The following is a 26,233-nucleotide window of genomic DNA, read 5'->3' as shown; positions in this document are numbered from 1 at the left end:
GGTGCGGAGCATAGGACTGGACCGTTACAGGTCATGCTGGGGAGCGGAGCGTAGGGCGGGACAGTGAGAGGTCATGCTGGGATGCGGAGCGTAGGGCGGGACAGTGAGAGGTCATGCTGGGATGCGGAGCGTAGGACGGGACAGTGACAGGTCATGCTGGGATGCGGAGCGTAGGACGGGACAGTGACAGGTCATGCTGGGATGCGGAGCGTAGGACGGGACAGTGACAGGTCATGCTGGGATGCGGAGCGTAGGACGGGACAGTGACAGGTCATGCTGGGGTGCGGAGCGTAAGACGGGACAGTGACAGGTCATACTGGGGTTCGGAGTGTGGGACGGTGACATGTCACGCTGGGGTGCGGAGCGTAGGACGGCGTGGTGACATGTTATGCTGGGGTGCGGAGCATAGGATGGGACGGTGACAGGTCATGCTGGGGTACGGAGCGTAGGACGGGACAGTAACAGGTCATGCAGGGGTGCGGAGCGTGGGACGGTGACAGGTCATGCTGGGATGCGGAGCGTAGGGCGGGACAGTGACAGGTCATGCTGGGGTTCGGAGTGTGGGACGGTGACATGTCACGCTGGGGTGCGGAGCGTAGGATGGCGTGGTGACATGTTATGCTGGGGTGCGGAGCGTAGGATGGCGTGGTGACATGTTATGCTGGGGTACGGAGCGTGGGACGGTGACATGTCACGCTGGGGTGCGGAGCGTAGGACGGCGTGGTGACATGTTATGCTGGGGTGCGGAGCGTAGGATGGCGTGGTGACATGTTATGCTGGGGTACGGAGCGTGGGACGGTGACATGTCACGCTGGGGTGCGGAGCGTAGGATGGCGTGGTGACATGTTATGCTGGGGTGCGGAGCGTAGGATGGCGTGGTGACATGTTATGCTGGGGTACGGAGCGTGGGACGGTGACATGTCACGCTGGGGTGCGGAGCGTAGGACGGCGTGGTGACATGTTATGCTAGGGTGCGGAGCAGGATCTCTCTACAGTCTGATAATACTGAAGTATTGTTACTGAGATAAGATGCTGCAGCAATGACACCTGAGGGCGCACTCGCCTTCCTGCAACATGAACACCAGCTGCTCACATACCAGTCCCATAGGCCTGTGGCCCTGATTCCCTGACATGCCGAGGGTCACTCCTGCAATAATATAAGGGAATGGGATATTCTTCTTCCCACCATAGCAGGCCTGGCCTGCGCAGACATCTGCTGGTGATATGTGCAGTACCACAGGAAGAGGTGACTATTGTAATGAGGCTGCAGATCATTGTGCAGAGAGAGGAGGGGGCTCATCTGCTGACACACCGAGGTCTCCTCCTCCAGCGGTGCTGGGAATACTCCCTGCTGTAGTATCTCTGCAATTACTGAGCTGCTGCCTCCAGAGACAGGACTGCAGCAGACGCATCGCAGATACATACTTCTCCATCGCTGGATCCCAGGTGAGGAAGATACAGGACTGCGAGTATTATCTCCTGTCACCCCCCCCCCCCCTATCACCCTGTCCTATCCCCCACACCCCTATCACCCTGTCCTGTCACCGCCCTATCACCCTGTCCTGTCACCCCCACCCCTATCACCCTGTCCTGTCACCCCCCCCCATCCTGTCATCCCCTCCTATCACCTTGTCCTGTCCCCCACACCCCTATCACCCTGTCCTGTCACCCACACCCCTATCACCCTGTCCTGTCACCCCACACCCCTATCACCCTGTCCTGTCACCCCCCATCATCCTGTCCTGTCCCCCACACCCCTATCACCCTGTCCTGTCACCCTCTCCAATCACCCTGTCCTGTCACCCCCCATCACCCTGTCCTGTCATCCACACCCCTATCACCCTGTCCTGTCACCCCCCCATCACCCTGTCCTGTCCCCCCCAACACCCTGTCCTGTCACCCCCCTATCACCCTGTCCTGTCCCCCACACCCCTATCACCCTGTCCTGTCACCCCCCATCACCCTGTCCTGTCCCCCACACCCCTATCACCCTGTCCTGTCACCCCCCATCACCCTGTCCTGTCCCCCACACCCCTATCACCCTGTCCTGTCACCCCCCCATCACCCTGTTCTGTCACCCCCCCCCCCCCATCACCCTGTCCTGTCACCCCCCTATCACCCTGTCCTGTCACCCCCCCTATCACCCTGTCCTGTCACCCCCCCATCACCCTGTCCTGTCCCCCCCAACACCCTGTCCTGTCACCCCCCTATCACCCTGTCCTGTCACCCCCCTATCACCCTGTCCTGTCACCCCCCCATCACCCGGTCCTGTCACCCCCCCCATCACCCTGTCCTGTCACCCCCCCATCAACCTATCCTGTCATTCCCTCCTATCACACTGTCCTGTCACCCCCCATCACCCTGTCCTGTCCCCCCCAACACCCTGTCCTGTCACCCCCCTATCACCCTGTCCTGTCACCCCCCATCACCCTGTCCTGTCACCCACACCCCATTCACCCTGTCCTGTCACCCCCCCATCACCCTGTCCTGTCCCCCCCCAACACCCTGTCCTGTCACCCCCCTATCACCCTGTCCTGTCACCCCCCCTATCACCCTGTCCTGTCACCCCCCCCATCACCCTGTCCTGTCCCCCCCAACACCCTGTCCTGTCACCCCCCTATCACCCTGTCCTGTCACCCCCCCATCACCCTGTCCTGTCATCCGCTCCTATCACACTGCCCTATCACCCCCTCCTGTCACCCTCTCCTATCACCCTGTCCTGTCATCCCCTCCTATCACACTGTCCTATCACCCCCTCCTGTCACCCTCTCCTATCACCCCTCCTATCACCCCCCCATCACCCTGTCCTGTCACCCCCCATCACCCTGTCCTGTCATCCGCTCCTATCACACTGCCCTATCACCCCCTCCTGTCACCCTCTCCTATCACCCTGTCCTGTCACCCCTCCTATCACACTGTCCTATCACCCCCTCCTGTCACCCTCTCCTATCACCCTGTCCTGTCATCCCCTCCTATCACACTGTCCTATCACCCCCTCCTGTCACCCTCTCCTATCATCCTGTCCTGTCATCCCTTCCTATCACACTGTCCTATCACCCCCTCCTGTCACCCTCTCCTATCACCCTGTCCTGTCACCCCCCCATCACCCTGTCCTGTCCCCCCCAACACCCTGTCCTGTCACCCTCCTATCACCCTGTCCTGTCACCCCCCTATCACCCTGTCCTGTCACCCCCCATCACCCTGTCCTGTCACCCCCTATCACCCTGTCCTGTCCCCCACACCCCTATCACCCTGTCCTGTCACCCCCCATCACCCTGTCCTGTCCCCCACACCCCTATCACCCTGTCCTGTCACCCCCCCTATCACCCTGTCCTGTCACCCCCCTATCACCCTGTCCTGTCACCCCCCATCACCCTGTCCTGTCATCCGCTCCTATCACACTGCCCTATCACCCCCTCCTGTCACCCTCTCCTATCACCCTGTCCTGTCACCCCCCCATCACCCTGTCCTGTCCCCCCCAACACCCTGTCCTGTCACCCCCCTATCACCCTGTCCTGTCCCCCACACCCCTATCACCCTGTCCTGTCACCCCCCCATCACCCTGTCCTGTCACCCCCCCCCCCATCACCCTGTCCTGTCACCCCCTATCACCCTGTCCTGTCCCCCACACCCCTATCACCCTGTCCTGTCACCCCCCATCACCCTGTCCTGTCCCCCACACCCCTATCACCCTGTCCTGTCACCCCCCCATCACCCTGTCCTGTCACCCCCCCCATCACCCTGTCCTGTCCCCCCCAACACCCTGTCCTGTCACCCCCCCCATCACCCTGTCCTGTCACCCCCCTATCACCCTGTCCTGTCCCCCACACCCCTATCACCCTGTCCTGTCACCCCCTCATCACCCTGTCCTGGCCCCCCCAACACCCTGTCCTGTCCCCCACACCCCTATCACCCTGTCCTGTCACCCCCTATCACCCTGTCCTGTCCCCCACACCCCATTCACCCTGTCCTGTCACCCCCCCATCACCCTGTCCTGTCCCCCACACCCCTATCACCCTGTCCTGTCACCCCCCCATCACCCTGTCCTGTCCCCCCCAACACCCTGTCCTGTCACCCCCCTATCACCCTGTCCTGTCCCCACACCCCTATCACCCTGTCCTGTCACCCCCCCATCACCCTGTCCTGTCCCCCCCCTATCACCCTGTCCTGTCCCTCACACCCCTATCACCCTGTCCTGTCAGCCCCCCCATCACCCTGTCCTGTCACCCCCCCATCACCCTGTCCTGTCACCCTGTCCTGTCATCCCCTCCTGTCTCCCTCTCCTATCACCCTGTCCTATCACCCCCACCCCTATCACCCTGTCCTGTCACCCTCTCCTATCACCCTGTTCTGTCACCCCCTCTATCCTGTCATCCCCTCCTATCAGACTGTCCTATCACCCCCTCCTGTCACCCTGTCCTGTCCCCCCCAACACCCTGTCCTGTCACCCCCCTATCACCCTGTCCTGTCACCCCCCTATCACCCTGTCCTGTCACCCCCCCATCACCCTGTCCTGTCACCCCCCCCTATCACCCTGTCCTGTCACCCCCCCATCAACCTATCCTGTCATTCCATCCTATCACACTGTCCTGTCACCCCCCATCACCCTGTCCTGTCCCCCCCAACACCCTGTCCTGTCACCCCCCTATCACCCTGTCCTGTCACCCCCCATCACCCTGTCCTGTCATCCGCTCCTATCACACTGCCCTATCACCCCCTCCTGTCACCCTCTCCTATCACCCTGTCCTGTCATCCCCTCCTATCACACTGTCCTATCACCCCCTCCTGTCACCCTCTCCTATCACCCCTCTATCACCCTGTCCTGTCACCCCTCCTATCCCACTGTCCTGTCACCCTCTCCTATCACCCTGTCCTGTCACCCCCACCCCTATCACCCTGTCCTGTCACCCCCCATCCTGTCATCCCCTCCTATCACCTTGTCCTGTCCCCCACACCCCTATCACCCTGTCCTGTCACCCACACCCCTATCACCCTGTCCTGTCACCCACACCCCTATCACCCTGTCCTGTCACCCCCCATCATCCTGTCCTGTCCCCCACACCCCTATCACCCTGTCCTGTCTCCCTCTCCTATCACCCTGTCCTATCACCCCCACCCCTATCACCCTGTCCTGTCACCCTCTCCTATCACCCTGTTCTGTCACCCCCTCTATCCTGTCATCCCCTCCTATCAGACTGTCCTATCACCCCCTCCTGTCACCCTGTCCTGTCCCCCCCAACACCCTGTCCTGTCACCCCCCTATCACCCTGTCCTGTCACCCCCCTATCACCCTGTCCTGTCACCCCCCCATCACCCTGTCCTGTCAACCCCCCCTATCACCCTGTCCTGTCACCCCCCCATCAACCTATCCTGTCATTCCCTCCTATCACACTGTCCTGTCACCCCCCATCACCCTGTCCTGTCCCCCCCAACACCCTGTCCTGTCACCCCCCTATCACCCTGTCCTGTCACCCCCCCATCACCCTGTCCTGTCATCCGCTCCTATCACACTGCCCTATCACCCCCTCCTGTCACCCTCTCCTATCACCCTGTCCTGTCATCCCCTCCTATCACACTGTCCTATCACCCCCTCCTGTCACCCTCTCCTATCACCCCTCTATCACCCTGTCCTGTCACCCCTCCTATCCCACTGTCCTGTCACCCTCTCCTATCACCCTGTCCTGTCACCCCCACCCCTATCACCCTGTCCTGTCACCCCCCATCCTGTCATCCCCTCCTATCACCCTGTCCTGTCACCCCCTCCTGTCACCCTGTTCTGTCACCCCCTCTATCCTGTCATCCCCTCCTATCAGACTGTCCTATCACCCCCTCCTATCAGCCTGTCCTATCACCCCCCCATCACCATGTCCTGTTACCCCCCACCCCTATCACCCTGTTCTGTCACCCCCTCTATCACACTGTCCTATCACCACCTCCTGTCACCCTGTCCTATCACCCCCTATCACCATGTCCTGTCACCCCCACCCCTATCACCCTGTCCTGTCACCCCCCCCCATCCTGTCATCCCCTCCTATCACCCTGTCCTGTCACCCTCTCATATCACCCCCCCCCCATCACCCTGTCCTGTCACCCCCCCCCATCACCCAGTCCTGTCACCCCCCATCACCCTGTTCTGTCACCCTGTCCTGTCATCCCCTCCTATCTCCCACTCCTATCACCCCCACCCCTATCACCCTGTCCTGTCACCCCTCCCCCCATCCTGTCATCCCCTCCTATCACCCTGTCCTGTCACCTTCTACTATCACCCCCCCATCACCCTGTCCTGTCATCCCCTCCTATCACCCTGTTCTGTCACCCCCTCCTGTCACACTCTCCTATCACCCTGTCCTATCACCCCTCCTGTCACCCTGTCCTGTCACCCCCCCTATCACCGTCCTGTCACCCCCTATCATCCTGTCCTGTCACCCCCCTATCTCCCTCTCCAATCACCCCCTCCTGTCATCCCCCCCTATCACCCTGTCCTGTCATCCCACCTATCACCCCCCAGTCACCCCCCCCCCCTATCTCCCTCCCCTATCACACTGTCCTGTCACCCTATCCTGTCACCCCCCTATCACCCTGTCCTGTCATCCCCTCCTATCTCCCTCTCTTATCATCCAGTCCTATCACCCCCTCCTGACCTGTCACCCCCCCTATCACCCTGTCCTGTCATCCCCTCCTGTCACCCTGTCCTGTCACCCCATCTCCCTCTTCTATCTCCCTCTCCTATCACCCCCTCCTGTCACCCTGTCCTGTCACCCCCCTATCACCCTGTCCTGTCACCCCCCCCCCATCACCCTGTCCTATCACCCCCTCCTGTCACCCCCCCCATCACCCTGTCCTGTCACCCCCTCTATCACCCTGTCCTATCACCCTGTCCTGTCACTCCCCATCACCCTGTCCTGTCAACCCTCCTATCTCCCTCTCCTGTTACCCTCTCCTGTCACCCCTCCTATATCCCTGTCCTGTCACCCCTTCTGTCACCCCTCCTATCTCCCTCACCTATTACCCCTCCTATCACCCTCTCCTGTCATCCTCCCCTGACACCCACTCCTGGTGCCCTCCCCTGACACCCTCTCCTGGTTCCCTCCCCCGACACCCTCTCCTGGTGCCCTCCCCTGACACCCTCTCCTGGTGCCATCACCCGACACCCTCTCCTGGTGCCCTCACCCGACACCCTCTCCTGGTGTCCTCACCCGACACCCTTTCCTGGTGCCCTCACCTGACACCCTCTCCTGGTGCCCTCACCTGACATCCTCTCCTGGTGCCCTCACCAGACACCCACTCCTGGTGCCCTCCCCTGACATCCTCTCCTTGTGCCCTCCCATGACACCCTCTCCTTGTGCCCTCCCCTGACACCCTCTCCTGATGCCCTCCCCTGACACCGTCTCCTGGTGCCCTCCCCTGACACCCACTCCTGGTGCCCTCACCAGACACCACACTGCTTCTCTCAGCCAGATTATCTCCTTCCTACCCAGCTGGCGCCCCATCTGCCCCCGGCTCTCATATGCAGGGCATGTAGCAGAGCTGGTGGAAATGTATCGGAGGAAGCTCTCAGACTGGTCGGACCTTGACACAAGTTCTTTGGTGGATTTGGAGACAGAGGAAACAGAAATTCTTGGGGAATCCCCTGGCTGTGTCCAAAATGGTGCCAGCGGCTATGTAAGGATGCTTATTCTATGTACAATTATAGAGAGGGCAGGAGACAGGAGAGGGGTATCAGTACTCCTATGTAAGCACTATGCTGGGGTGGGGAAGCATCACTGCCCCTTATAAGTACTAGGTGGGGAGGCCTCAGTACTCCTGTATAAGCACTAGGCAAGGAAGCATCAGTACTCCTGTGTAGGCACTAGGCAAGGAAGCATCAGTACTCCTGTGTAGGCACTAGGCAAGGAAGCATCAGTACTCCTGTGTAAGCACTAGGCAAGGAAGCATCAGTACTCCTGTGTAAGCACTAGGCAAGGAAGCATCAGTACTCCTATGTAAGCACTAGGCAAGGAAGCATCAGTACTCCTATGTAAGCACTATGCGGGGAAGCATCAGTACTCCTATGTAAGCTCTAGGCAAGGAAGCATCAGTACTCCTGTGTAAGAACTAGGCAAGGAAGCATCAGTACTCCTGTGTAAGCACTAGGTGGAGAAGCAACACTACTCCTATATAAGCATTAGGTATCAGTACTCCTATATAAGCACTGGGCAGGGAAGTATCAGTACTCCTATATTAGCACTGGGCAGGGAAGTATCAGTACTCCTTTATTAGCACTGGGCAGGTAAGCATCAGTACTCCTATATATGCATTGGGCAGGGAAGTATCAGTACTCCTATATATGCATTGGGCAGGGAAGCATCAGTACTCCATACTTGTCTACCCTCCCGGAATGGCCGGGAGGTTCCCGAAAATCGGGTGACCCTCCCGGCCCCCCGGAAAGGTGGGCAAGCCTCCCGTTCTCCCCCTCGGCCGCCCGCAGCAGAGAACGTGCGGGCGGCCCGAGGGGGTCCGATGACGCGATTCGCGCTGAATCGCGTCATCGTAGCTCCGCCCCCCGCTATGCAGCGCCTCGTTTCTCGGCACAGCACAGCGGGGGGCGGAGTCACGATGACGCGAACGCGAAGCCACGCCCCGGACCGCCCATTCTACTGCCGGCCACGCCTCCGAACCGGCTCTCCTGCTGCCAGCTACGCCCCCCATACACCTACAACGCTTCCTCCTCCTGGAGGAGGAGGCAGCAAAGTAGGTAAGTATGCAGTACTCCAATATAATCACTGGGCAGGGAAGTATCAGTACTCCTATATATGCATTGGGCAGGGAAGTATCAGTACTCCTATATTAGCACTGGGCAGGGAAGTATCAGTACTCCTATATATGCATTTAGCTGGGAAGTATCAGTACTCCTATATTAGCACTGGGCAGGGAAGTATCAGTACTCCTATATAAGCACTAGGTAGAGAGTATCAGTACTCCTATATAAGCACGGGATCCGGTCTCTAGGTCGACAGTAACTAGGTCTACAGGGTTTCTAGGTCGACAGGGTCTTTAGGTTGACAAGTCAAAAGGTCGACATGAGTTTTTCACATTTTTATTCTTTTTTGAACTTTTTCATACTTTTTCATACATGTCGACCTAAAGACCCTGTCAACCTAACATCCCTGTCAACCTACTTACTGTCGACCAATAGTGGTTGACCTAGGCATTGTCGACCTAGTTACTGTCGACCTTACATACCACACCCATAAGCACTGGTCAGGGAAGTATCAGTACTCCTGTATAAGCACTGGGCAGGGAAGTATCAGTACTCCAATATAAGTACTAGGTAGGGGAGTATCAGTACTCCAATATAAGCACTGGTCAGGGAAGTATCAGTACTCCAATATAAGCACTGGTCAGGGAAGTATCAGTACTCCAATATAAGCACTGGGCAGGGAAGTATCAGTACGCCAATATAAGTACTGGTCAGGGAAGTATCAGTACTCCAATATAAGCACTGGTCAGGGAAGTATCAGTACTCCAATATAAGCACTGGGCAGGGAAGTATCAGTACGCCAATATAAGTACTGGTCAGGGAAGTATCAGTACTCCAATATAAGCACTGGTCAGGGAAGAATCAGTACTCCAGTATAAGCACTGGTCAGGGAAGTATCAGTACTCCAATATAAGTACTGGTCAGGGAACTATCAGTACTCCAATATAAGCACTGGTCAGGGAAGTATCAGTACTCCAATATAAGTACTGGTCAGGGAAGTATCATTACTCCAATATAAGCACTGGCCAGGGAAGTATCAATACTCCAATATAAGCACTGGTTAGGGAAGTATCAGTACTCCAATATAAGCACTGGACAGTGAAGTATCAATACTCCAATATAAGCACTGGTTAGGGAAGTATCAGTACTCCAATATAAGCACTGGTCAGGGAAGTATCAGTTCTATATTAGCACTGGTCAGGGAAGTATCAGTTCTCCTATATAACCACTGGTCAGGGAAGTATCAGTACTCCAATGTAAGCACTGGTCAGGGAAGTATCTGTTCTCCTATATAAGCACTAGGTAGGGGGAGTATCAGTACTCCTATATAAGCACTAGGTAGGGGGAGTATCAGTACTCCTGTATAAGCACTGGGAAGGGAAGTATCAGTACTCCTACATAAGCACTAGTTGGGGAAGTATCAGTACTCCTATATAAGTACTAGTTAGGTGAGTATCAGTACTCCTATATAAGCATTAGGTAGGGAAGTATCAGTACTCCTATATAAGTGCTGGGCAGGGAAGTATCAGTACTCCTATATTTACACTGGGTGGGAAAGTATCAGTACTCCTATATAAGTACTGGGCAGGGAAGTATCAGTACTCCAATATAAGTACTGGGCAGGGAAGTATCAGTACTCCTATATATACACTGGTCAGGAAAGTATCAGTACTCCTATATAAGCACTGAGCAGGGAAGTATCAGTAGTCCAATATAAGCACTGAGCAGGGAAGTATCAGTAATCCAATATAAGCACTGGGCAGGGAAGTATCAGTACTCCAATATAAGCACTGGTCAGGGAAGTATCAGTACTCCTATATTTACACTGGGTGGGAAAGTATCAGTACTCCTATATAAGTACTGGGCAGGGAAGTATCAGTACTCCAATATAAGTACTGGGCAGGGAAGTATCAGTACTCCTATATATACACTGGTCAGGAAAGTATCAGTACTCCTATATAAGCACTGAGCAGGGAAGTATCAGTAGTCCAATATAAGCACTGAGCAGGGAAGTATCAGTAATCCAATATAAGCACTGGGCAGGGAAGTATCAGTACTCCAATATAAGCATTAGGTAGGGAAGTATCAGTACTCCAATATAAGCATTAGGCAGGGAAGTATCAGTACTCCAATATAAGCACTGGGCAGGGAAGTATCAGTACTCCAATATAAGCACTGGGCAGGGAAGTATCAGTACTCCTTATCACACTCACGCTGTCTTCTGTGCACAGAACAGAGAGAATGATGATGATGAAGATCCGATATACATCCCATGTTCAGATCTTTACATTCCTGACTTCATCAGCAACGTGTTCAAAGATGGGAATACCCCAGTCGGTAAGATGATGAAATATAATTGAGGTATACTGTAGAGATGCTTGTATATAGAAAGATACTGAGAATTGCATACAGATAGGATAAGAGTGGTACTGTGCGTGTTGTCTATCAATAAAGAATAAAAATGGGTGTAGTATGGTATGCCGACGGCCGGGATCCCGGCGCACAGTATACCGGCGCCGGAATCTCGACCGCCGGCATACCGACAGCTGGGCGAGTGCAAATGAGCCCCTTGCGGGCTTACTGCGCTTGCCACGCTGCGGGCACAGTGGTGTGCTACGTTATTTATTCTCCCTCCAGGGGGATCGTGTACCCTCAAGAGGGAAAAAAAGTGTCGTAATGCCGGCTGTCGGGATTCCGGCGCCGGTATACTGTGCGCCGGGATCCCGACAGCCGGCATACTGAAGACCAACCATAATAACATATCCCAAGAGTTACATTCAGCATACAGATAGAACAACATCAGTGGTACTATGCGTGATGTCTACCCATGCAGATCAAATAGGACACGAGGAGTGGTACTGTGTATGTTGTCCATCTGTACAGAATAAGAACAGATCCTGAGAATTACCCCCAACATACACCTAGGACACGAGGAGTGGTACTATGCATGTTGTCTTTCCATACAAAATAAGAACAGATCCTGAGAATTACCCCCAGCATACACTTAGGACACGAGGAGTGGTACTGTGCATGTTGTCTATCCATATAGAGTAAGAACAGATCCTGAGAATTACCCCCAGCATACACTTAGGACACGAGGAGTGGTACTGTGCATGTTGTCTATCCATACAGAGTAAGAACAGATCCTGAGAATTACCCCCAGCATACACCTAGGACACGAGGAGTGGTACTGTGCATGTTGTGTATCCATACAGAGTAAGAACAGATCCTGAGAATTACCCCCAACATACACCTAGAACACAGGAGTGGTACTGTGCATGTTGTCTATCCATATAGAGTAAGAACATATCCTGAGAATTACCCCCAACATACACCTAGGACATGAGGAGTGGTACTGTGCATGTTGTCTATCCATACAGAGTAAGAACAGATCCTGAGAATTACCCCCAACATACACCTAGGGCACGAGGAGTGGTACTGTGCATGTTGTCTATCCATATAGAGTAAGAACATATCCTGAGAATTACCCCCAACATACACCTAGGACGTGAGGAGTGGTACTGTGCATGTTGTCTATCCATATAGAGTAAGAACATATCCTAAGAACTACCCCCAACATACACCTAGGACATGAGGAGTGGTACTGTGCATGTTGTCTATCCATACAGAGTAAGAACAGATCCTGAGAATTACCCCCAACATACACCTAGGACATGAGGAGTGGTACTGTGCATGTTGTCTATCCGTACAGAATAAGAACATATCCTGAGAATTACCCCCAGCATACACCTAGGACACGAGGAGTGGTACTGTGCATGATGTCTATCCATACAGAGTAAGAACAGATCCTGAGAATTACCTCCAGCATACACCTAGGACACGAGGAGTGGTACTGTGCATGTTGTGTATCCATACAGAGTGAGAACAGAGCCTGAGAATTACCCCCAGCATACACTTAGGACACGAGGAGTGGTACTGTGCATGTTGTCTATCCATATAGAGTAAGAACATATCCTGAGAATTACCCCCAACATACACCTAGGACATGAGGAGTGGTACTGTGCATGATGTCTATCCATACAGAGTAAGAACATACCCTCAGAATTACCCCCAACATACACCTAGGACATGAGGAGTGGTACTGTGCATGTTGTCTATCCGTACAGAATAAGAACAGATCCTGGGAATTACCCCCAGCATACACCTAGGACACGAGGAGTGGTACTGTGCATGATGTCTATCCATACAGAGTAAGAACAGATCCTGAGAATTACCCCCAGCATACACCTAGGACACGAGGAGTGGTACTGTGCATGTTGTGTATCCATACAGAGTGAGAACAGAGCCTGAGAATTACCCCCAGCATACACCTAGGACATGAGGAGTGGTACTGTGCATGTTGTCTATCCATATAGAGTAAGAACAGATCCTGGGAATTACCCCCAGCATGCACTTAGGACACGAGGAGTGGTACTGTGCATGTTGTCTATCCATATAGAGTAAGAACAGATCCTGAGAATTACCCCCAGCATACACCTAGAACACAGGAGTGGTACTGTGCATGTTGTCCGTCTGTACAGAATAAGAACAGATCCTGAGAATTACCCCCAGCATACACTTAGGACACGAGGAGTGGTACTGTGCATGTTGTGTATCCATACAGAGTGAGAACAGATCCTGAGAATTACCCCCAGCATACACTTAGGACACGAGGAGTGGTACTGTGCATGTTGTGTATCCATACAGAGTGAGAACAGATCCTGAGAATTACCCCCAGCATACACTTAGGACACGAGGAGTGGTACTGTGCATGTTGTCTATCCATACAGAGTGAGAACAGATCCTGAGAATTACTCCCAGCATACACCTAGGACACGAGGAGTGGTACTGTGCATGTTGTGTATCCATACAGAGTGAGAACAGATCTTGAGAATTACCCCCAGCATACACTTAGGACACGAGGAGTAAGAACAGATCCTGAGAATTACCCCCAGCATACACTTAGGACACGAGGAGTGGTACTGTGCATGTTGTGTATCCATACAGAGTAAGAACAGATCCTGAGAATTACCCCCAGCATACACCTAGGACACGAGGAGTGGTACTGTGCATGTTGTCTATCCATACAGAGTGAGAACAGATCTTGAGAATTACCCCCAGCATACACCTAGGACACGAGGAGTGGTACTGTGCATGTTGTCTATCCATACAGAGTGAGAACAGAGCCTGAGAATTACCCCCAGCACACACTCAGGACATGAGGAGTGGTACTGTGCATGTTGTCTATCCATACAGAGTGAGAACAGATCTTGAGAATTACCCCCAGCATACACTTAGGATACGAGGAGTGGTACTGTGCATGTTGTCTATCCATATAGAGTAAGAACAGATCCTGAGAATTACCCCCAGCATACACCTAGGACATGATGAGGAGTGGTACTGTGCACACATACAGATCAGGAACAGGCATGTTGTGTTGGCCTATTACGGCATTGCGTGTACATGTTGCGCTCCTTGTGCTCCTGTACAGACTTTGTTCTGGTTTGGGAAGAGAAACTTCATTCCAAGAAGCAGAAGACAAAGAGCTCAGCACACGGGTCGGAGCAGCGAGAGCCGCACGCCAGAGGACGGGGTAAAGTCGCGTATGATAATTTCCGCAGACGTTTTCACCGCAACTTGCTGAAAGCTGGACTGCTCTGTGAGAAGGTGAGACTGCCAGTATACTCTTATGTAGTGTATTACACATCTGTACTGAGCTATCTCCTATATAATAGCCCAGATCTGTGACTCTGTGCCTGTGTGGATAACGCTGGCCGTGGCTAGGAGCTCTCATTGGGTTAGCAGCAGGTCTATCACACCCAGTCCCCATCTGATTGGGCGAGAAACGCCCTCCCACACAGGTTACATCCAATGGGAGGCTCTGCCCTTTGGCTGCTGTGTGTTCTCAGAGCAGGATTAGCAATGGGGCTGGTGGAGCTGCAGCTCCAGGCCCACACTCCAAAATAGGCCCACTGCATCTGCAGCAACATACCCTCCAACAATTTACACATAAAAATCGCTACAAATGCCAAAAGGGTGCGTGGCCATGGGTGCAGTGGCGTGGCCTCGCCCCTTTTCCTATACTTTCCATTTAAGTTTGGAGAGCCAAAAATCGGTACAGGCCATAAAAAAAAGGTCCTGTACCTGCCAAATAGGTGCAGCTGGAGGGTATGCCACTACATCTGCAGCAAGTCTCTGCGCTGTACATAGGGAAAAACATCCTTTTACTGCAGCGTCCTATGTCCTGCTGCCAGTCCGCCTGCCCCCTCCGGCATCAACAATCCCCACTCCCTAGCTGCGGCGCAGGTGGAACAAAAGCTGCTGCAGCCACCGGCATAGATGTGTATGAAAGCGGCGGAAAGCTTTCATAGCCCTCCCTGCGCCGGTCTGCGCGTGATGTCACAGAAGTGCCTCCCCGCAACAGCCGCGCCCAGATCTCCAGAGGCCCTGACTCCGCAACACAGCACCTGGCCTGCCGGCCTGGAAGCCCAGGCCCCATCCGCGGCCCCCCCCTTCCCTTCACCACCCGCGGTGTCGCCAAACCCCCTCCCACCCGCAACCGCTCCTCCCCCACCGGTGGTGACTCCGGACCCCCTCCTCCACCCACGGCACCACCGCACCAGCCCCACAACCACCTGTGGCACCCCTGAAACCGCCCCTCCCCCACCCGCATCTCCCCTGGACCCCCTCTCCCATCTGCATCTCCCCCGCACCCGCCACTCCCCCAACCACAGCACCTACTAGGTGATTCATCAGGCCCTGCGTGCGCTGTTCACGCCGTTGCAAGGGGCTACGACCCCTTAACTATCGCACGCCCTTTGTCCGTGCAATATTTAACCACTCACACAATTATGATTGGAGGTAATACTCCATATAATAAAAATATTGCACGCCACAAGGGCGTGCAAGGGTTAAGAGGGCATAGCCCCTTACGACGGTGTGAAGAGCGCCCGTAGGGCGCGATGAATCACCTAGTATCTCCATATACTGCAGTCTGTATCCCTTTACTCACTCCTATCATCCACATGTGTACTGAGATATACCGCCATTTACTAGGGCCATATATCTATTTATACCCTTCTGCCATCCACATATCTACTATGCTGTGCCTCCATATACAGTATACTATATCCGTGTATTCGCCCCTATGAATCTACACAAGTACTGGACTATGCCTCCATATACTGCCTACTAGATTATTTCATTCACGCCTACCATCCATAGGTGTGAATAAATTGATCTAGTAGACAGTGCTGTACCTCCATATACTGTTTGCTGTATCCTTTTATTCATACTTTCATAAATTAGCTCTGTTTACACCTATCAAGCCACATGTGAACTGAGCCGTACGTCCATATACTGTATAATGAATCCCTTTATCCGCAGTTGTGTGACATCACGGGAGGTGTATTTATTGGCGCACGTCTGTCTGTCTGTCCCGCAGGAGCAGACACTGAGTGAGCGGAGGTCTCTGCATTACCTGAAGGTCAGCGCCCCCTGGGAGGTGTTGGTGTACTACGCGGAGGAGCTGTGTATGAGAGCCCCCCTCCAGGTCTGCTCCCACAAACACCTTACCATAGCGATACACACATCCTGTCACCCATATACCTGGGAAATCAGGGCGTCCAGGTGTAGCCATGCTCATCTTACTGCGATGCGGCACGCTGCGTGCTACATGGAAAATCGCAACCCCCATCCCCGCGTTTCCTCCTCTGAAAGTTCCACTTTTATTTCCTTCTCTCTATCTCGTCCCATAGGCTCAGCCCAACCCGGACAGCAACACTTCCGACCGGTTCCTTCAGAAACTGCACATCCCCAACCCCATGTACCAGCGTGTGCCCAACAAGCCGCTGGATTACTACACGTGCGCCTTCCGCAGATCCAAGCTGCAGAGGTGAGAGGGACAGAATGAGGTACCGGGACACACGTGGCATGCCGCAGACACGTGACCTGAATTCCATATACATTTGTAAGGGCGACATATGTATAATGCGCCAAATACTCATTTTACCTGAATTACTGAAGCTCCCTCTACCCATCAGCCCAACACCGCTCTCATAGTAACCAGGAGGCACCTGATCACCGGCCTCCCATTGGTTATTATGCCGGCAGTAGCACCTGATCACAGGCCTCCCATTGGTTATTATGCCGGCAGTAGCACCTGATCACAGGCCTCCCATTGGTTATTATGCCGGCAGTAGCACCTGATCACAGGCCTCCCATTGGTTATTATGCCGGCAGTAGCACCTGATCACAGTCCTCCCATTGGTTATTATGCCGGCAGCACCTGATCACAGGCCTCCCATTGGTTATTATGCCGGCAGCACCTGATCACAGACCTCCCATTGGTTATTATGCCGGCAGCAGCACCTGATCACCGGCCTCCCATTGGTTATTATGCCGGCAGCAGCACCTGATCACTGTCCTCCCATTGGTTATTATGCCGGCAGTAGCACCTGATCACAGGCCTCCCATTGGTTATTATGCCGGCAGCACCTGATCACAGACCTCCCATTGGTTATTATGCCGGCAGCAGCACCTGATCACCGACCTCCCATTGGTTATTATGCCGGCAGTAGCACCTGATCACCGGCCTCCCATTGGTTATTCTGCCGGCAGTAGCACCTGATCACAGGCCTCCCATTGGTTATTATGCCGGCAGCACCTGATCACAGACCTCCCATTGGTTATTATGCCGGCAGCAGCACCTGATCACCGGCCTCCCATTGGTTATTATGCCGGCAGTAGCACCTGATCACAGGCCTCCCATTGGTTATTATGCCGGCAGCAGCACCTGATCACAGGCCTCCAATTGGTTATTATGCCGGCACTAGCACCTGATCACAAGCCTTTCATTGGTTATTATGCCAGCAGTAGCACCTGATCACAGGCCTCCCATTGGTTATTATGCCGGCAGCACCTGATCACAGGCCTCCCATTGGTTATTATGCCGGCAGCAGCACCTGATCACAGGCCTCCCATTGGTTATTATGCCGGCAGCAGCACCTGATCACAGGCCTCCCATTGGTCATTATGCCAGCAGTAGCACCTGATCACCGGCCTCCCATTGGTTATTATGCCGGCAGCAGCACCTGATCACAGGCCTCCCATTGGTCATTATGCCGGCAGTAGCACCTGATCACAGGCCTCCGATTAGTCATTATGCCGGCAGTAGCACCTGATCACAGGCCTCCCATTGGTTATTATGCCAGCAGCAGCACCTGATCACAGGCCTCCCATTGGTCACTATGCCGGCAGTAGCACCTGATCACAGGCCTGCCATTGGTTATTATGCCGGCAGCACTTGATCACAGGCCTCCCATTGGTCACTATGCCGGCAGTAGCACCTGATCACAGGCCTGCCATTGGTTATTATGCCGGCAGCACCTGATCGCAGGCTTTCCATTGGTTTTTATGTAGTCTTGTAACAAACTGTCCTCCAATTACAGACGTAACTACAATCACCGCCGTGTGTAATGTGAGACCAGTTTGGGCTCAATATGTTGGAGCAAAGTGATAGAGAGACGTGTTTCATCTTCCATGTGTCTTTCAGGTTCCTGGGCAGCGAGAGTCACGCCACATATTTCACAAACACCCAGAGAAGTCGCATCGTAAGTAGCCATGTCTGAGATCCGGAGGGACCGCCATTCCGACCAGACGCATTTCACCTTAGGAACCAACACTGTCTGATTAAGGGGTAGGGGGAATTAAATCTGCACGACGCCAGACGCACTTTACGGCGGCGGGATCTCACTCAAATCTGGGAATAGAGGAGTGAATCAGCCGGGTGAAGGGTTTGCTGTTGCCGGCGCTAAAAAAATACAGCTGCCACAGCGATTCGCACCCCTCGCCCACAATTGAATTCCCCCTGTAGAATCTAACATTAAAATACAAAAATATACTAATTGTGCTGCACTGTGTAATAATAGTGCAGCGCTGCGTAATATAATATAATGTAATGTAATATTAGATAATAGAAAAATATTGCATAATATAATTAAATAATAATTGTACAGGACTTTTTAATATAATATACGGTAATAATGGTATTTCACTGTGGAATATAATAATATAATAATCGTACAGTGCTGCATAATAATTATAGTAATAATAATAACAACAACGTAGCAATAATAACAGCAAAGTACTGCAGTATATAAATTAGAATCTAATATATAATAATGGTATCTCACTACATATAACGATATAAATATATAATATAAGAATATAACAGATTATACAATGAACACTGTCCATATCATGCTAGATTATATATATATATTTGGGAAATAGTTATGTTTTAGACATCATCCCTCTCACGTAATAACAGGGTCAGAGGAAGCAACAGACAAAAGTTCCGTTCCTCTCTCATTATGGGCGGCACCCAATTAGCTGCGATAGTGCCACGGGCGCAAAAAATTAGTGGTTTTTGCAGGTTTTTCGCAGACCTATAAATCTTCACAGAATTTTTCACATAAAAAATTGTCACTTATTGGGGATTTGGCCCTGTCTGCCTGAGGCAAGCGAAACCAATTCCGTTACGTGCCAGCATCTCGGGATAAGACGGTTATCGAGACCCCTGGAGAACCAATTAGCTAATTGGAAACCGCCATATAGGGGTTATTCAGGGTTGTTAGCAAACCAAAAAAAGTTATCAATTGGGCAAAACCATGTGCACTGCACGTGGGGCAGATGTAACATGTGCAGAGAGAGTTAGATTTGGGTGGGTTATTTTGTTTCTGTGCAGGGTAAATACTGGCTGCTTTATTTTTACACTGCAATTTAGATTACAGTTTGAACACACCCCACCCAAATCTACCTCTCTCTGCACATGTTACATCTGCCCCACCTGCAGTGCACCCACCTGCAGTTACATCTGCCCCACCATGGTGTCACCCAGTTGCTAATAAACCCATATGTGACACTTTATAGTGCGCGGCCCTCCATACACCTTATTATGGAACATGTGCTGCACTCTCCCTGACATGTGACAGGAACAAACGCCATTTTAGAGCAGGTTTTGTGCTGCTACATAGAACCACCTGAATAAATGATAAACCAGCGGGTAATTTCCCCTGTACCCCTCTTCTGCTCCACCATGCAGCTCTATGAGATCCTGTCACGCACTCAGTACGGGAAGCGCAAGCACGCAGAGGTTGGCATTGAGCGGATGCTGAAGGATGGAATTTACACTGCGGCCTTCCCCCTACATGAGGTGAGAGGCACCACAGAGTACCTCGGGGGAGGAGAGGCAGACTGGTAGCTGACTGACAATGCCAGGGAGACCGCCGTATCTGGATGTCAACGAAAAATGTGCTGCTGCCACCCTGCAGAATTATACGCAGCAATGTGGAGTGTTAGCTTCTTGGGCCTATACTGATCATTAGGCCTGGTTACACTGCTGTTCCGGCCCCTTCCTTGTAGTAACTAAGGGGCGACGCCAACCCAATTTTAAAAAAATGATCATGTTACTGGCACCCGGAACCCGTTTGCAAAGCACGTAGAATTTATGGAGTAATGTGTTTGGGCCTTTCCATTGATAGGAAGGGTAATAACGGCCCATCGTTCTAACCCGGGGTAATTGCCCTTTTATTAATGTGGCTCTGGTCTTCCTCTCTGGCTCGTCCCTATGTCCCCAGTTTTGGCAGTGGGCAGAGCTAGAACAATCTGTAACCCACCACAGCAGCACAGAATATGTCAGGAGATGAGTGTTCTGATCTTGTGTGAGGCAGTGACCTTAATTACTAAGGTGCGCTAGGTGGGCGCTGTGGGCGGAGACACATGACTTCAGTACTAGGGTGGTAGATAGGTAATAGAGGCCCTCTGAGTGATAATAGTTATTTACATATCATTAATCACAATTAACATATGCTGGAATATGGCTTTATTGGGTCAGTTTATTCCTGCATACAGGGTGTGTATTGCGTAGGTGAGCCGAAGGAGGGGGCTGCAAAGAACAACTGGTCTGTTGGTGCCAAAAGCATCAATCTGGGTCTGGGTGTTGAGGCGCGAGGTGAGAGGTGGCATGTCACTCAGTTTAGGCCAGCAGGACTCTGTTCCAGCGCTAACAGTTCAGACAGGAGCGGTTCTATAGCACAAATTATTGGATGTGACTTTCTCCCCCCTCCTATACAGGGCCCTTATGAATTGCCGGAGTACGATGTGGCCCCCGAGAGACTCAATCCACGCCAGATCCTCTACCGGTACTGGGCACGGTGGTCCCAGTGGTACAAGTATCAGCCGCTGGACCACATTCGGGAGTATTTTGGGGAGAAGGTGGCCATATACTTTGCCTGGTTAGGTAGGTGTCATGTAATAATTCTGCAGGTGACATATGTAGCAGCAAGCAGGGCAGGGATGTTATATTATGTCTGTAGAATTCACCAGTCATGCACATGTAATACTGCGTAGCTCCCACTAGATGGCGCTATGTACTAAAGTAAAGCAACACCTAATATGGACACCTAAGGGAAGCTGTAGGGGCCAGTTGTTGCCCAGTTTGTGTGTGTGTGTTATGGGGTCTCTGAATGTCCCCCTTGCTACGTATAATTGGGTAAGTATGAAGTGATGGGAGGACAATGCGCTTACTGCATCCAGCTAATGGCCCGGCAGAGCTAGCAAGGTTATGGTCAGGAGAAATATATCATTGTCCATTCCAGTCAGTCCATCCCTCCTCCTCTAGGGTTCTACACGACCTGGTTACTTCCAGCGGCTGTCGTCGGCACCTGTGTCTTTCTCTCCGGCCTCTTGACCATGGGCAGTAACACAGCAGCGTGAGTGTGAAGGATCTGCCATGTCTTGCATGACTCCGACGGCTGCTACAGGTGAGAGAGTAACAGAGGACTCTACGTTATGCCCTGCAGGCAGGAGGTCTGTCAGAGTGAGAAGAAGTACCTGATGTGCCCATTGTGCGACACCTGCGACACTTGGTACATCTCTGAGATCTGCCCCATGGCCAAGGTAGGTGCGTTCTGGCCGCTCGTAGGGCCTGAGCTCCCTGTGTGTCTCTCCTGCAGAGCCACCTCATGTCTCACACATTGTGCTCCACAGGTGGGGTATCTGTTTGATCATCCAGGGACCGTGTTCTTCAGCATCTTCATGTCCTTCTGGGCTGTCACTTTCTTGGAGTACTGGAAGAGGAAGAACGCAACGTTGGCCCACCACTGGGACTGCATGGACTACCAAGAGGATGAGGCAAGTCTGACATTTATTCTCGCCTGCTCCTGAGGAGGTTATAGACTGCTTTCCAAGCCACTACCTGGCCAACGCCACCACCACATGGGGGTGATAAGTACGATTTACAGACCACTAATGACTGAGGTAAGGTAGGCACCTGGAAATAAGGTGGAGACGTTATCAGCTAGGGGTAACTATGGAGGCCTAGGAGGTACATACCCAAGGATGGTGATGACCTCCTGCAGTGTGAGTGGTATATCCCGCGCTTTCAGTTTGGTTGAACCTCACGTGATCTTCTTGTCTCCCCATGTCCAGGAACGTCCCCGCCCGGAGTTTGCTGCTATGGCTCCACAGATGGAACAGAACCCGGTGACAGGAGTGAAGGAACCATACTTCCCAGAGAAGGACCGTCTCTCCAGAATCCTCACTGGGTCCATGGTGATTGTGATCATGGTGAGACTGTTACAACCTCTTCCACCAGAGTAATTAGTGATCCAGGGGGAGGTGTATCAAGCCTTGGACAGAGATAAAGTGGAGAAGTTTCACAAAGCAGCCGATTAGCTAGTAACTCATTGGCTGCTGTGGGCAATCTCTTCACTTTATCTCTCTCCCAGCTTTGATACATCTCCCCTCCTACAGCGTTACCAACAAGACTATGAGCCAGGGTGGTGACACTAAATCTACAGCAGAGTTTTAGGACATAATTTAGAGGGCGATTATTGAGATGTAATAATGGGGGCATGAGACAGAACTGAGGGTCCCAGACATAAACCTTACTAGTGATGAGGGTTAGGGGCGGCAGCTATGTATGAAGTGCCAGCATATTAATGTGTCCTTGCAACACTGTGACGTATGTTTTGTCAGCATGTCCCCATGTTCATAGTGTGGAAATGCTAGGCATCTTGACATTGACCACGTCGACATTCATTGTGTCAACACTAATGAAATGTAATCGAAAAGTTCCTGGTGCTCTCGCAGTGACTTACCTGGTTCGGCGGCGATAGCGACTCCAGCAGTATTTCCTGGGGCAGCAGTGACTACCTGTTGACCTAACCTCCCCTCCCGCAGCCTAACCCCCCATAGTGTAACCCCTATATATAACCCCTCCCCATAGTGACTAACCATAACCTAACCTCCCGCAGCCTAACCCTCCCCCTAGTGACTAAACCTAACCTAACCTCCCACACCCTAACGCTCTACCTAGTGACTAATCCTAACCTCCCCTCCCGCAGCCTAACCCTAACCCTCCCCTTAGTGACTAACCCTAACCTCCCCCCCCACAGCCTAACCCTCCCCCTAGTGACTAACCCAAACCTAACCTCCCGCTGCCTAACCCTCCCCCTAGTGACTAACCCTAACCTCCCCTCCGGCAGCCTAACCCTAACCCTCCCCTTAGTGACTAACCCTAACCTCCCCCCCGCAGCCTAACCCTCCCCCTAGTGACTAAACCTAACCTAACCTGCCACACCCTAACCCTCTACCTAGTGACTAACCCTAACCTCCCCTCCCGCAGGCTAACCCTCCCCCTAGTGACTAACCCAAACCTAACCTCCTGCATCCTAACCCTCCCCCTAGTGACTAACCCTAACCTAACCTCCCGCATCCTAACCCTTCCCCTAGTGACTAAACCTAATCTCTTGCATCCTAACCCTTCCCCTAGTTACTAACCTTAATCTAACCTCCCCGCATCCTAACCCTCCCCCTAATGACTAACCCTAACCTCCCCTCCTGCAGCCTAACCCTCCCCCTAGTGACTAACCCAAACCTAACCTCCCGCAGCCTAACCCTCCCCCTAGTGACTAACCCTAACCTAACCTCCCACACCCTAACCCTCTCCCTAGTGTCTAACCCTAACCTCCCCTCCCGCAGCCTAACCCTCCCCCTAGTGACTAACCCAAACCTAACCTCCCGCAGCCTAACCCTCCCCCTAGTGACTAACCCAAACCTAACCTCCCACACCCTAACCCTCTCCCTAGTGTCTAACCCTAACCTCCCCTCCCGCAGCCTAACCCTTCCCCTAGTGACTAACCCAAACCTAACCTCTCGCAGCCTAACCCCTAACCCTCCCCATAGTGATTAACCCTAACCTAACCTCCCGCTGCCTAACCCTACCCCTAGTGACTAACCATAACCTAACCTCCCGCAGCCTAACCCTGACCCTCTCCCTAGTGACTAACCCTAACCTAACCTCCCACATCCTAACCCTCTCCCTAGTGACTAACTCTAACCTAACCCTCCCCTTAGTGACTATCCCTAACCTAACCTCCTGCAGCCTAACCCTCCCCCTAGTGACTAACCATAACCTAACCTCCCTCAGCCTAACCCTAACCCTCTCCCTAGTGACTAACCCTAACCTAACCTCCCACAGCCTAACCCTAACCCTCTCCCTAGTGACTAACCCTAACCTAACCCTCCCCTTAGTGACTAACCCTAACCTCCCCCCCCGCAGCCTAACCCTCCCCCTAGTGACTAACCCAAACCTAACCTCCCGCTGCCTAACCCTCCCCCTAGTGACTAACCTTAACCTCCCCTCCCGCAGCCTAACCCTCCCCTTAGTGGCTAACCCTAACCTCCCCCCGCAGCCTAACCCTCCCCCTAGTGACTAAACCTAACCCAACCTACCACACCCTAACCCTCTACCTAGTGACTAACCCTAACCTCCCCTCCCGCAGCCTAACCACCCCCCCCTAGTGACTAACCCAAACCTAACCTCCCGCTGCCTAACCCTCCCCCTAGTGACTAACCCAAACTTAACCTCCCGCTGCCTAACCCTCCCCCTAGTGACTAACCCTAACCTAACCTCCTGCATCCTAACCCTCCCCCTAGTGACTAACCCTAACCTAACCTCCCGCATCCTAACCCTTCCCCTAGTGACTAAACCTAATTTCCTGCATCCTAACCCTTCCCCTAGTGACTAACCTTAATGTAACCTCCCGCATCCTAACCCTCCCCCTAATGACTAACCCTAACCTCCCCTCCTGCAGCCTAACCCTCCCCCTAGTGACTAACCCAAACCTAACCTCCCGCAGCCTAACCCTCCCCCTAGTGACTAACCCTAACCTAACCTCCCACACCCTAACCCTCTCCCTAGTGTCTAACCCTAACCTCCCCTCCCGCAGCCTAACCCCCCCTAGTGACTAACCCAAACCTAACCTCCTGCAGCCTAACCCTCCCCCTAGTGACTAACCCTAACCTAACCTCCCACACCCTAACCCTCTCCCTAGTGTCTAACCCTAACCTCCCCTCCCGCAGCCTAACCCTTCCCCTAGTGACTAACCCAAACCTAACCTCTCGCAGCCTAACCCCTAACCCTCCCCCTAGTGATTAACCCTAACCTAACTTCCCGCAGCCTAATCCTACCCCTAGTGACTAACCATAACCTAACCTCCCCCAGCCTAACCCTGACCCTCTCCCTAGTGACTAACCCTAACCTAACCTCCCACAACCTCCCCTTAGTGACTAACCCTAACCTAACCTCCCGCAGGCTAACCCTAACCCTTCCTCTAGTGACTAACCCAAACCTAACCTCCCGCAGCCTAACCCAAACCCTCCCCTAGTGACTAACCCAAACCTAACCTCCCGCAGCCTAACCCTAACCCCTTCCCCTAGTGACTAACCCTAACCTAACCTCCCGCAGCCTAACCCTAACCCTCTCCCTAGTAACTAACGCTAACCTAACCTCCCGCAGCTTAACTCTAACCCTCCCCCTAGTGACTAACCTTAACCATCCCTCCCACAGCCTAACCCTCCCCCTAGTGACTAACCATAACCTAACCCCCCGCAGCCTAACCCTCCCCCTAGTGACTAACCCTAACTTCCCCTCCCGCAGCCTAACTCTAACCCTCCCCCTAGTGACTAACCTTAAACATCCCTCCAACAGCCTAACCCTCCCCCTAGTGACTAACCATAACCTACCCTCCCGCATCTAACCCTATCCCTCCCCCTAGTGACTGACCCTAACCTCCCCTCCCGCAGCCTAACCCTCCCCGTAGTGACTAACCCTAACCTCCCCTCCCGCAGCCTAACCCTAACCCTTCCCCTAGGGCCTAACCCTAACCTCCCCTCCCACAGCCTAACCCTAACCTTAGTGCCTAACCCTAACCTCCCCTCTCGCATCCTAACCCTCCCCCTAGTGCCTAACCCTAACCTCCCCTCCAGCAGCCTAATCCAAACCTCCCCTACTGCATCCTAACTCTCCCCTAGTGCCTGCCCCTAACCTCCCCTCCCGCAACCTAACCCTAAACCTAGTGCCTAACCCTAACCTCCCCTCCCGCAGCCTAACCCTAACCCTAGTGCCTAACCCTAACCTCCCCTCCC

At 53.0% G+C, this 26,233-nt stretch overlaps 1 protein-coding gene across 2 annotated transcripts in view; it reads left to right on the top strand.

Moving 5' to 3' along the window:
• The first annotated feature begins 1,301 nt into the window (after positions 1-1,301).
• Positions 1,302-26,233, top strand: part of LOC134965743 (anoctamin-7-like) — a 99,821-nt gene continuing 74,889 nt past the window's right edge. For both annotated transcript variants that reach the window (XM_063942090.1, XM_063942089.1), the window contains exons 1-13: positions 1,302-1,446; positions 7,479-7,662; positions 10,972-11,077; positions 14,232-14,407; positions 16,185-16,292; positions 16,498-16,634; positions 18,294-18,351; positions 19,845-19,955; positions 20,876-21,041; positions 21,423-21,513; positions 21,604-21,700; positions 21,791-21,934; positions 22,232-22,369. In XM_063942090.1, coding sequence (XP_063798160.1) covers positions 7,537-7,662; positions 10,972-11,077; positions 14,232-14,407; positions 16,185-16,292; positions 16,498-16,634; positions 18,294-18,351; positions 19,845-19,955; positions 20,876-21,041; positions 21,423-21,513; positions 21,604-21,700; positions 21,791-21,934; positions 22,232-22,369 — 1,458 coding nt within the window. In that variant the 5' untranslated portion in view covers positions 1,302-1,446; positions 7,479-7,536. The remainder of the gene's footprint in view (positions 1,447-7,478; positions 7,663-10,971; positions 11,078-14,231; positions 14,408-16,184; positions 16,293-16,497; positions 16,635-18,293; positions 18,352-19,844; positions 19,956-20,875; positions 21,042-21,422; positions 21,514-21,603; positions 21,701-21,790; positions 21,935-22,231; positions 22,370-26,233) is intronic.

Source organism: Pseudophryne corroboree, chromosome 10 (genome assembly GCF_028390025.1).
Source record: "Pseudophryne corroboree isolate aPseCor3 chromosome 10, aPseCor3.hap2, whole genome shotgun sequence".
Taxonomy (NCBI): Eukaryota; Metazoa; Chordata; class Amphibia; order Anura; family Myobatrachidae; genus Pseudophryne; species Pseudophryne corroboree.
This window is presented reverse-complemented; position numbering and strand designations above follow the sequence as displayed.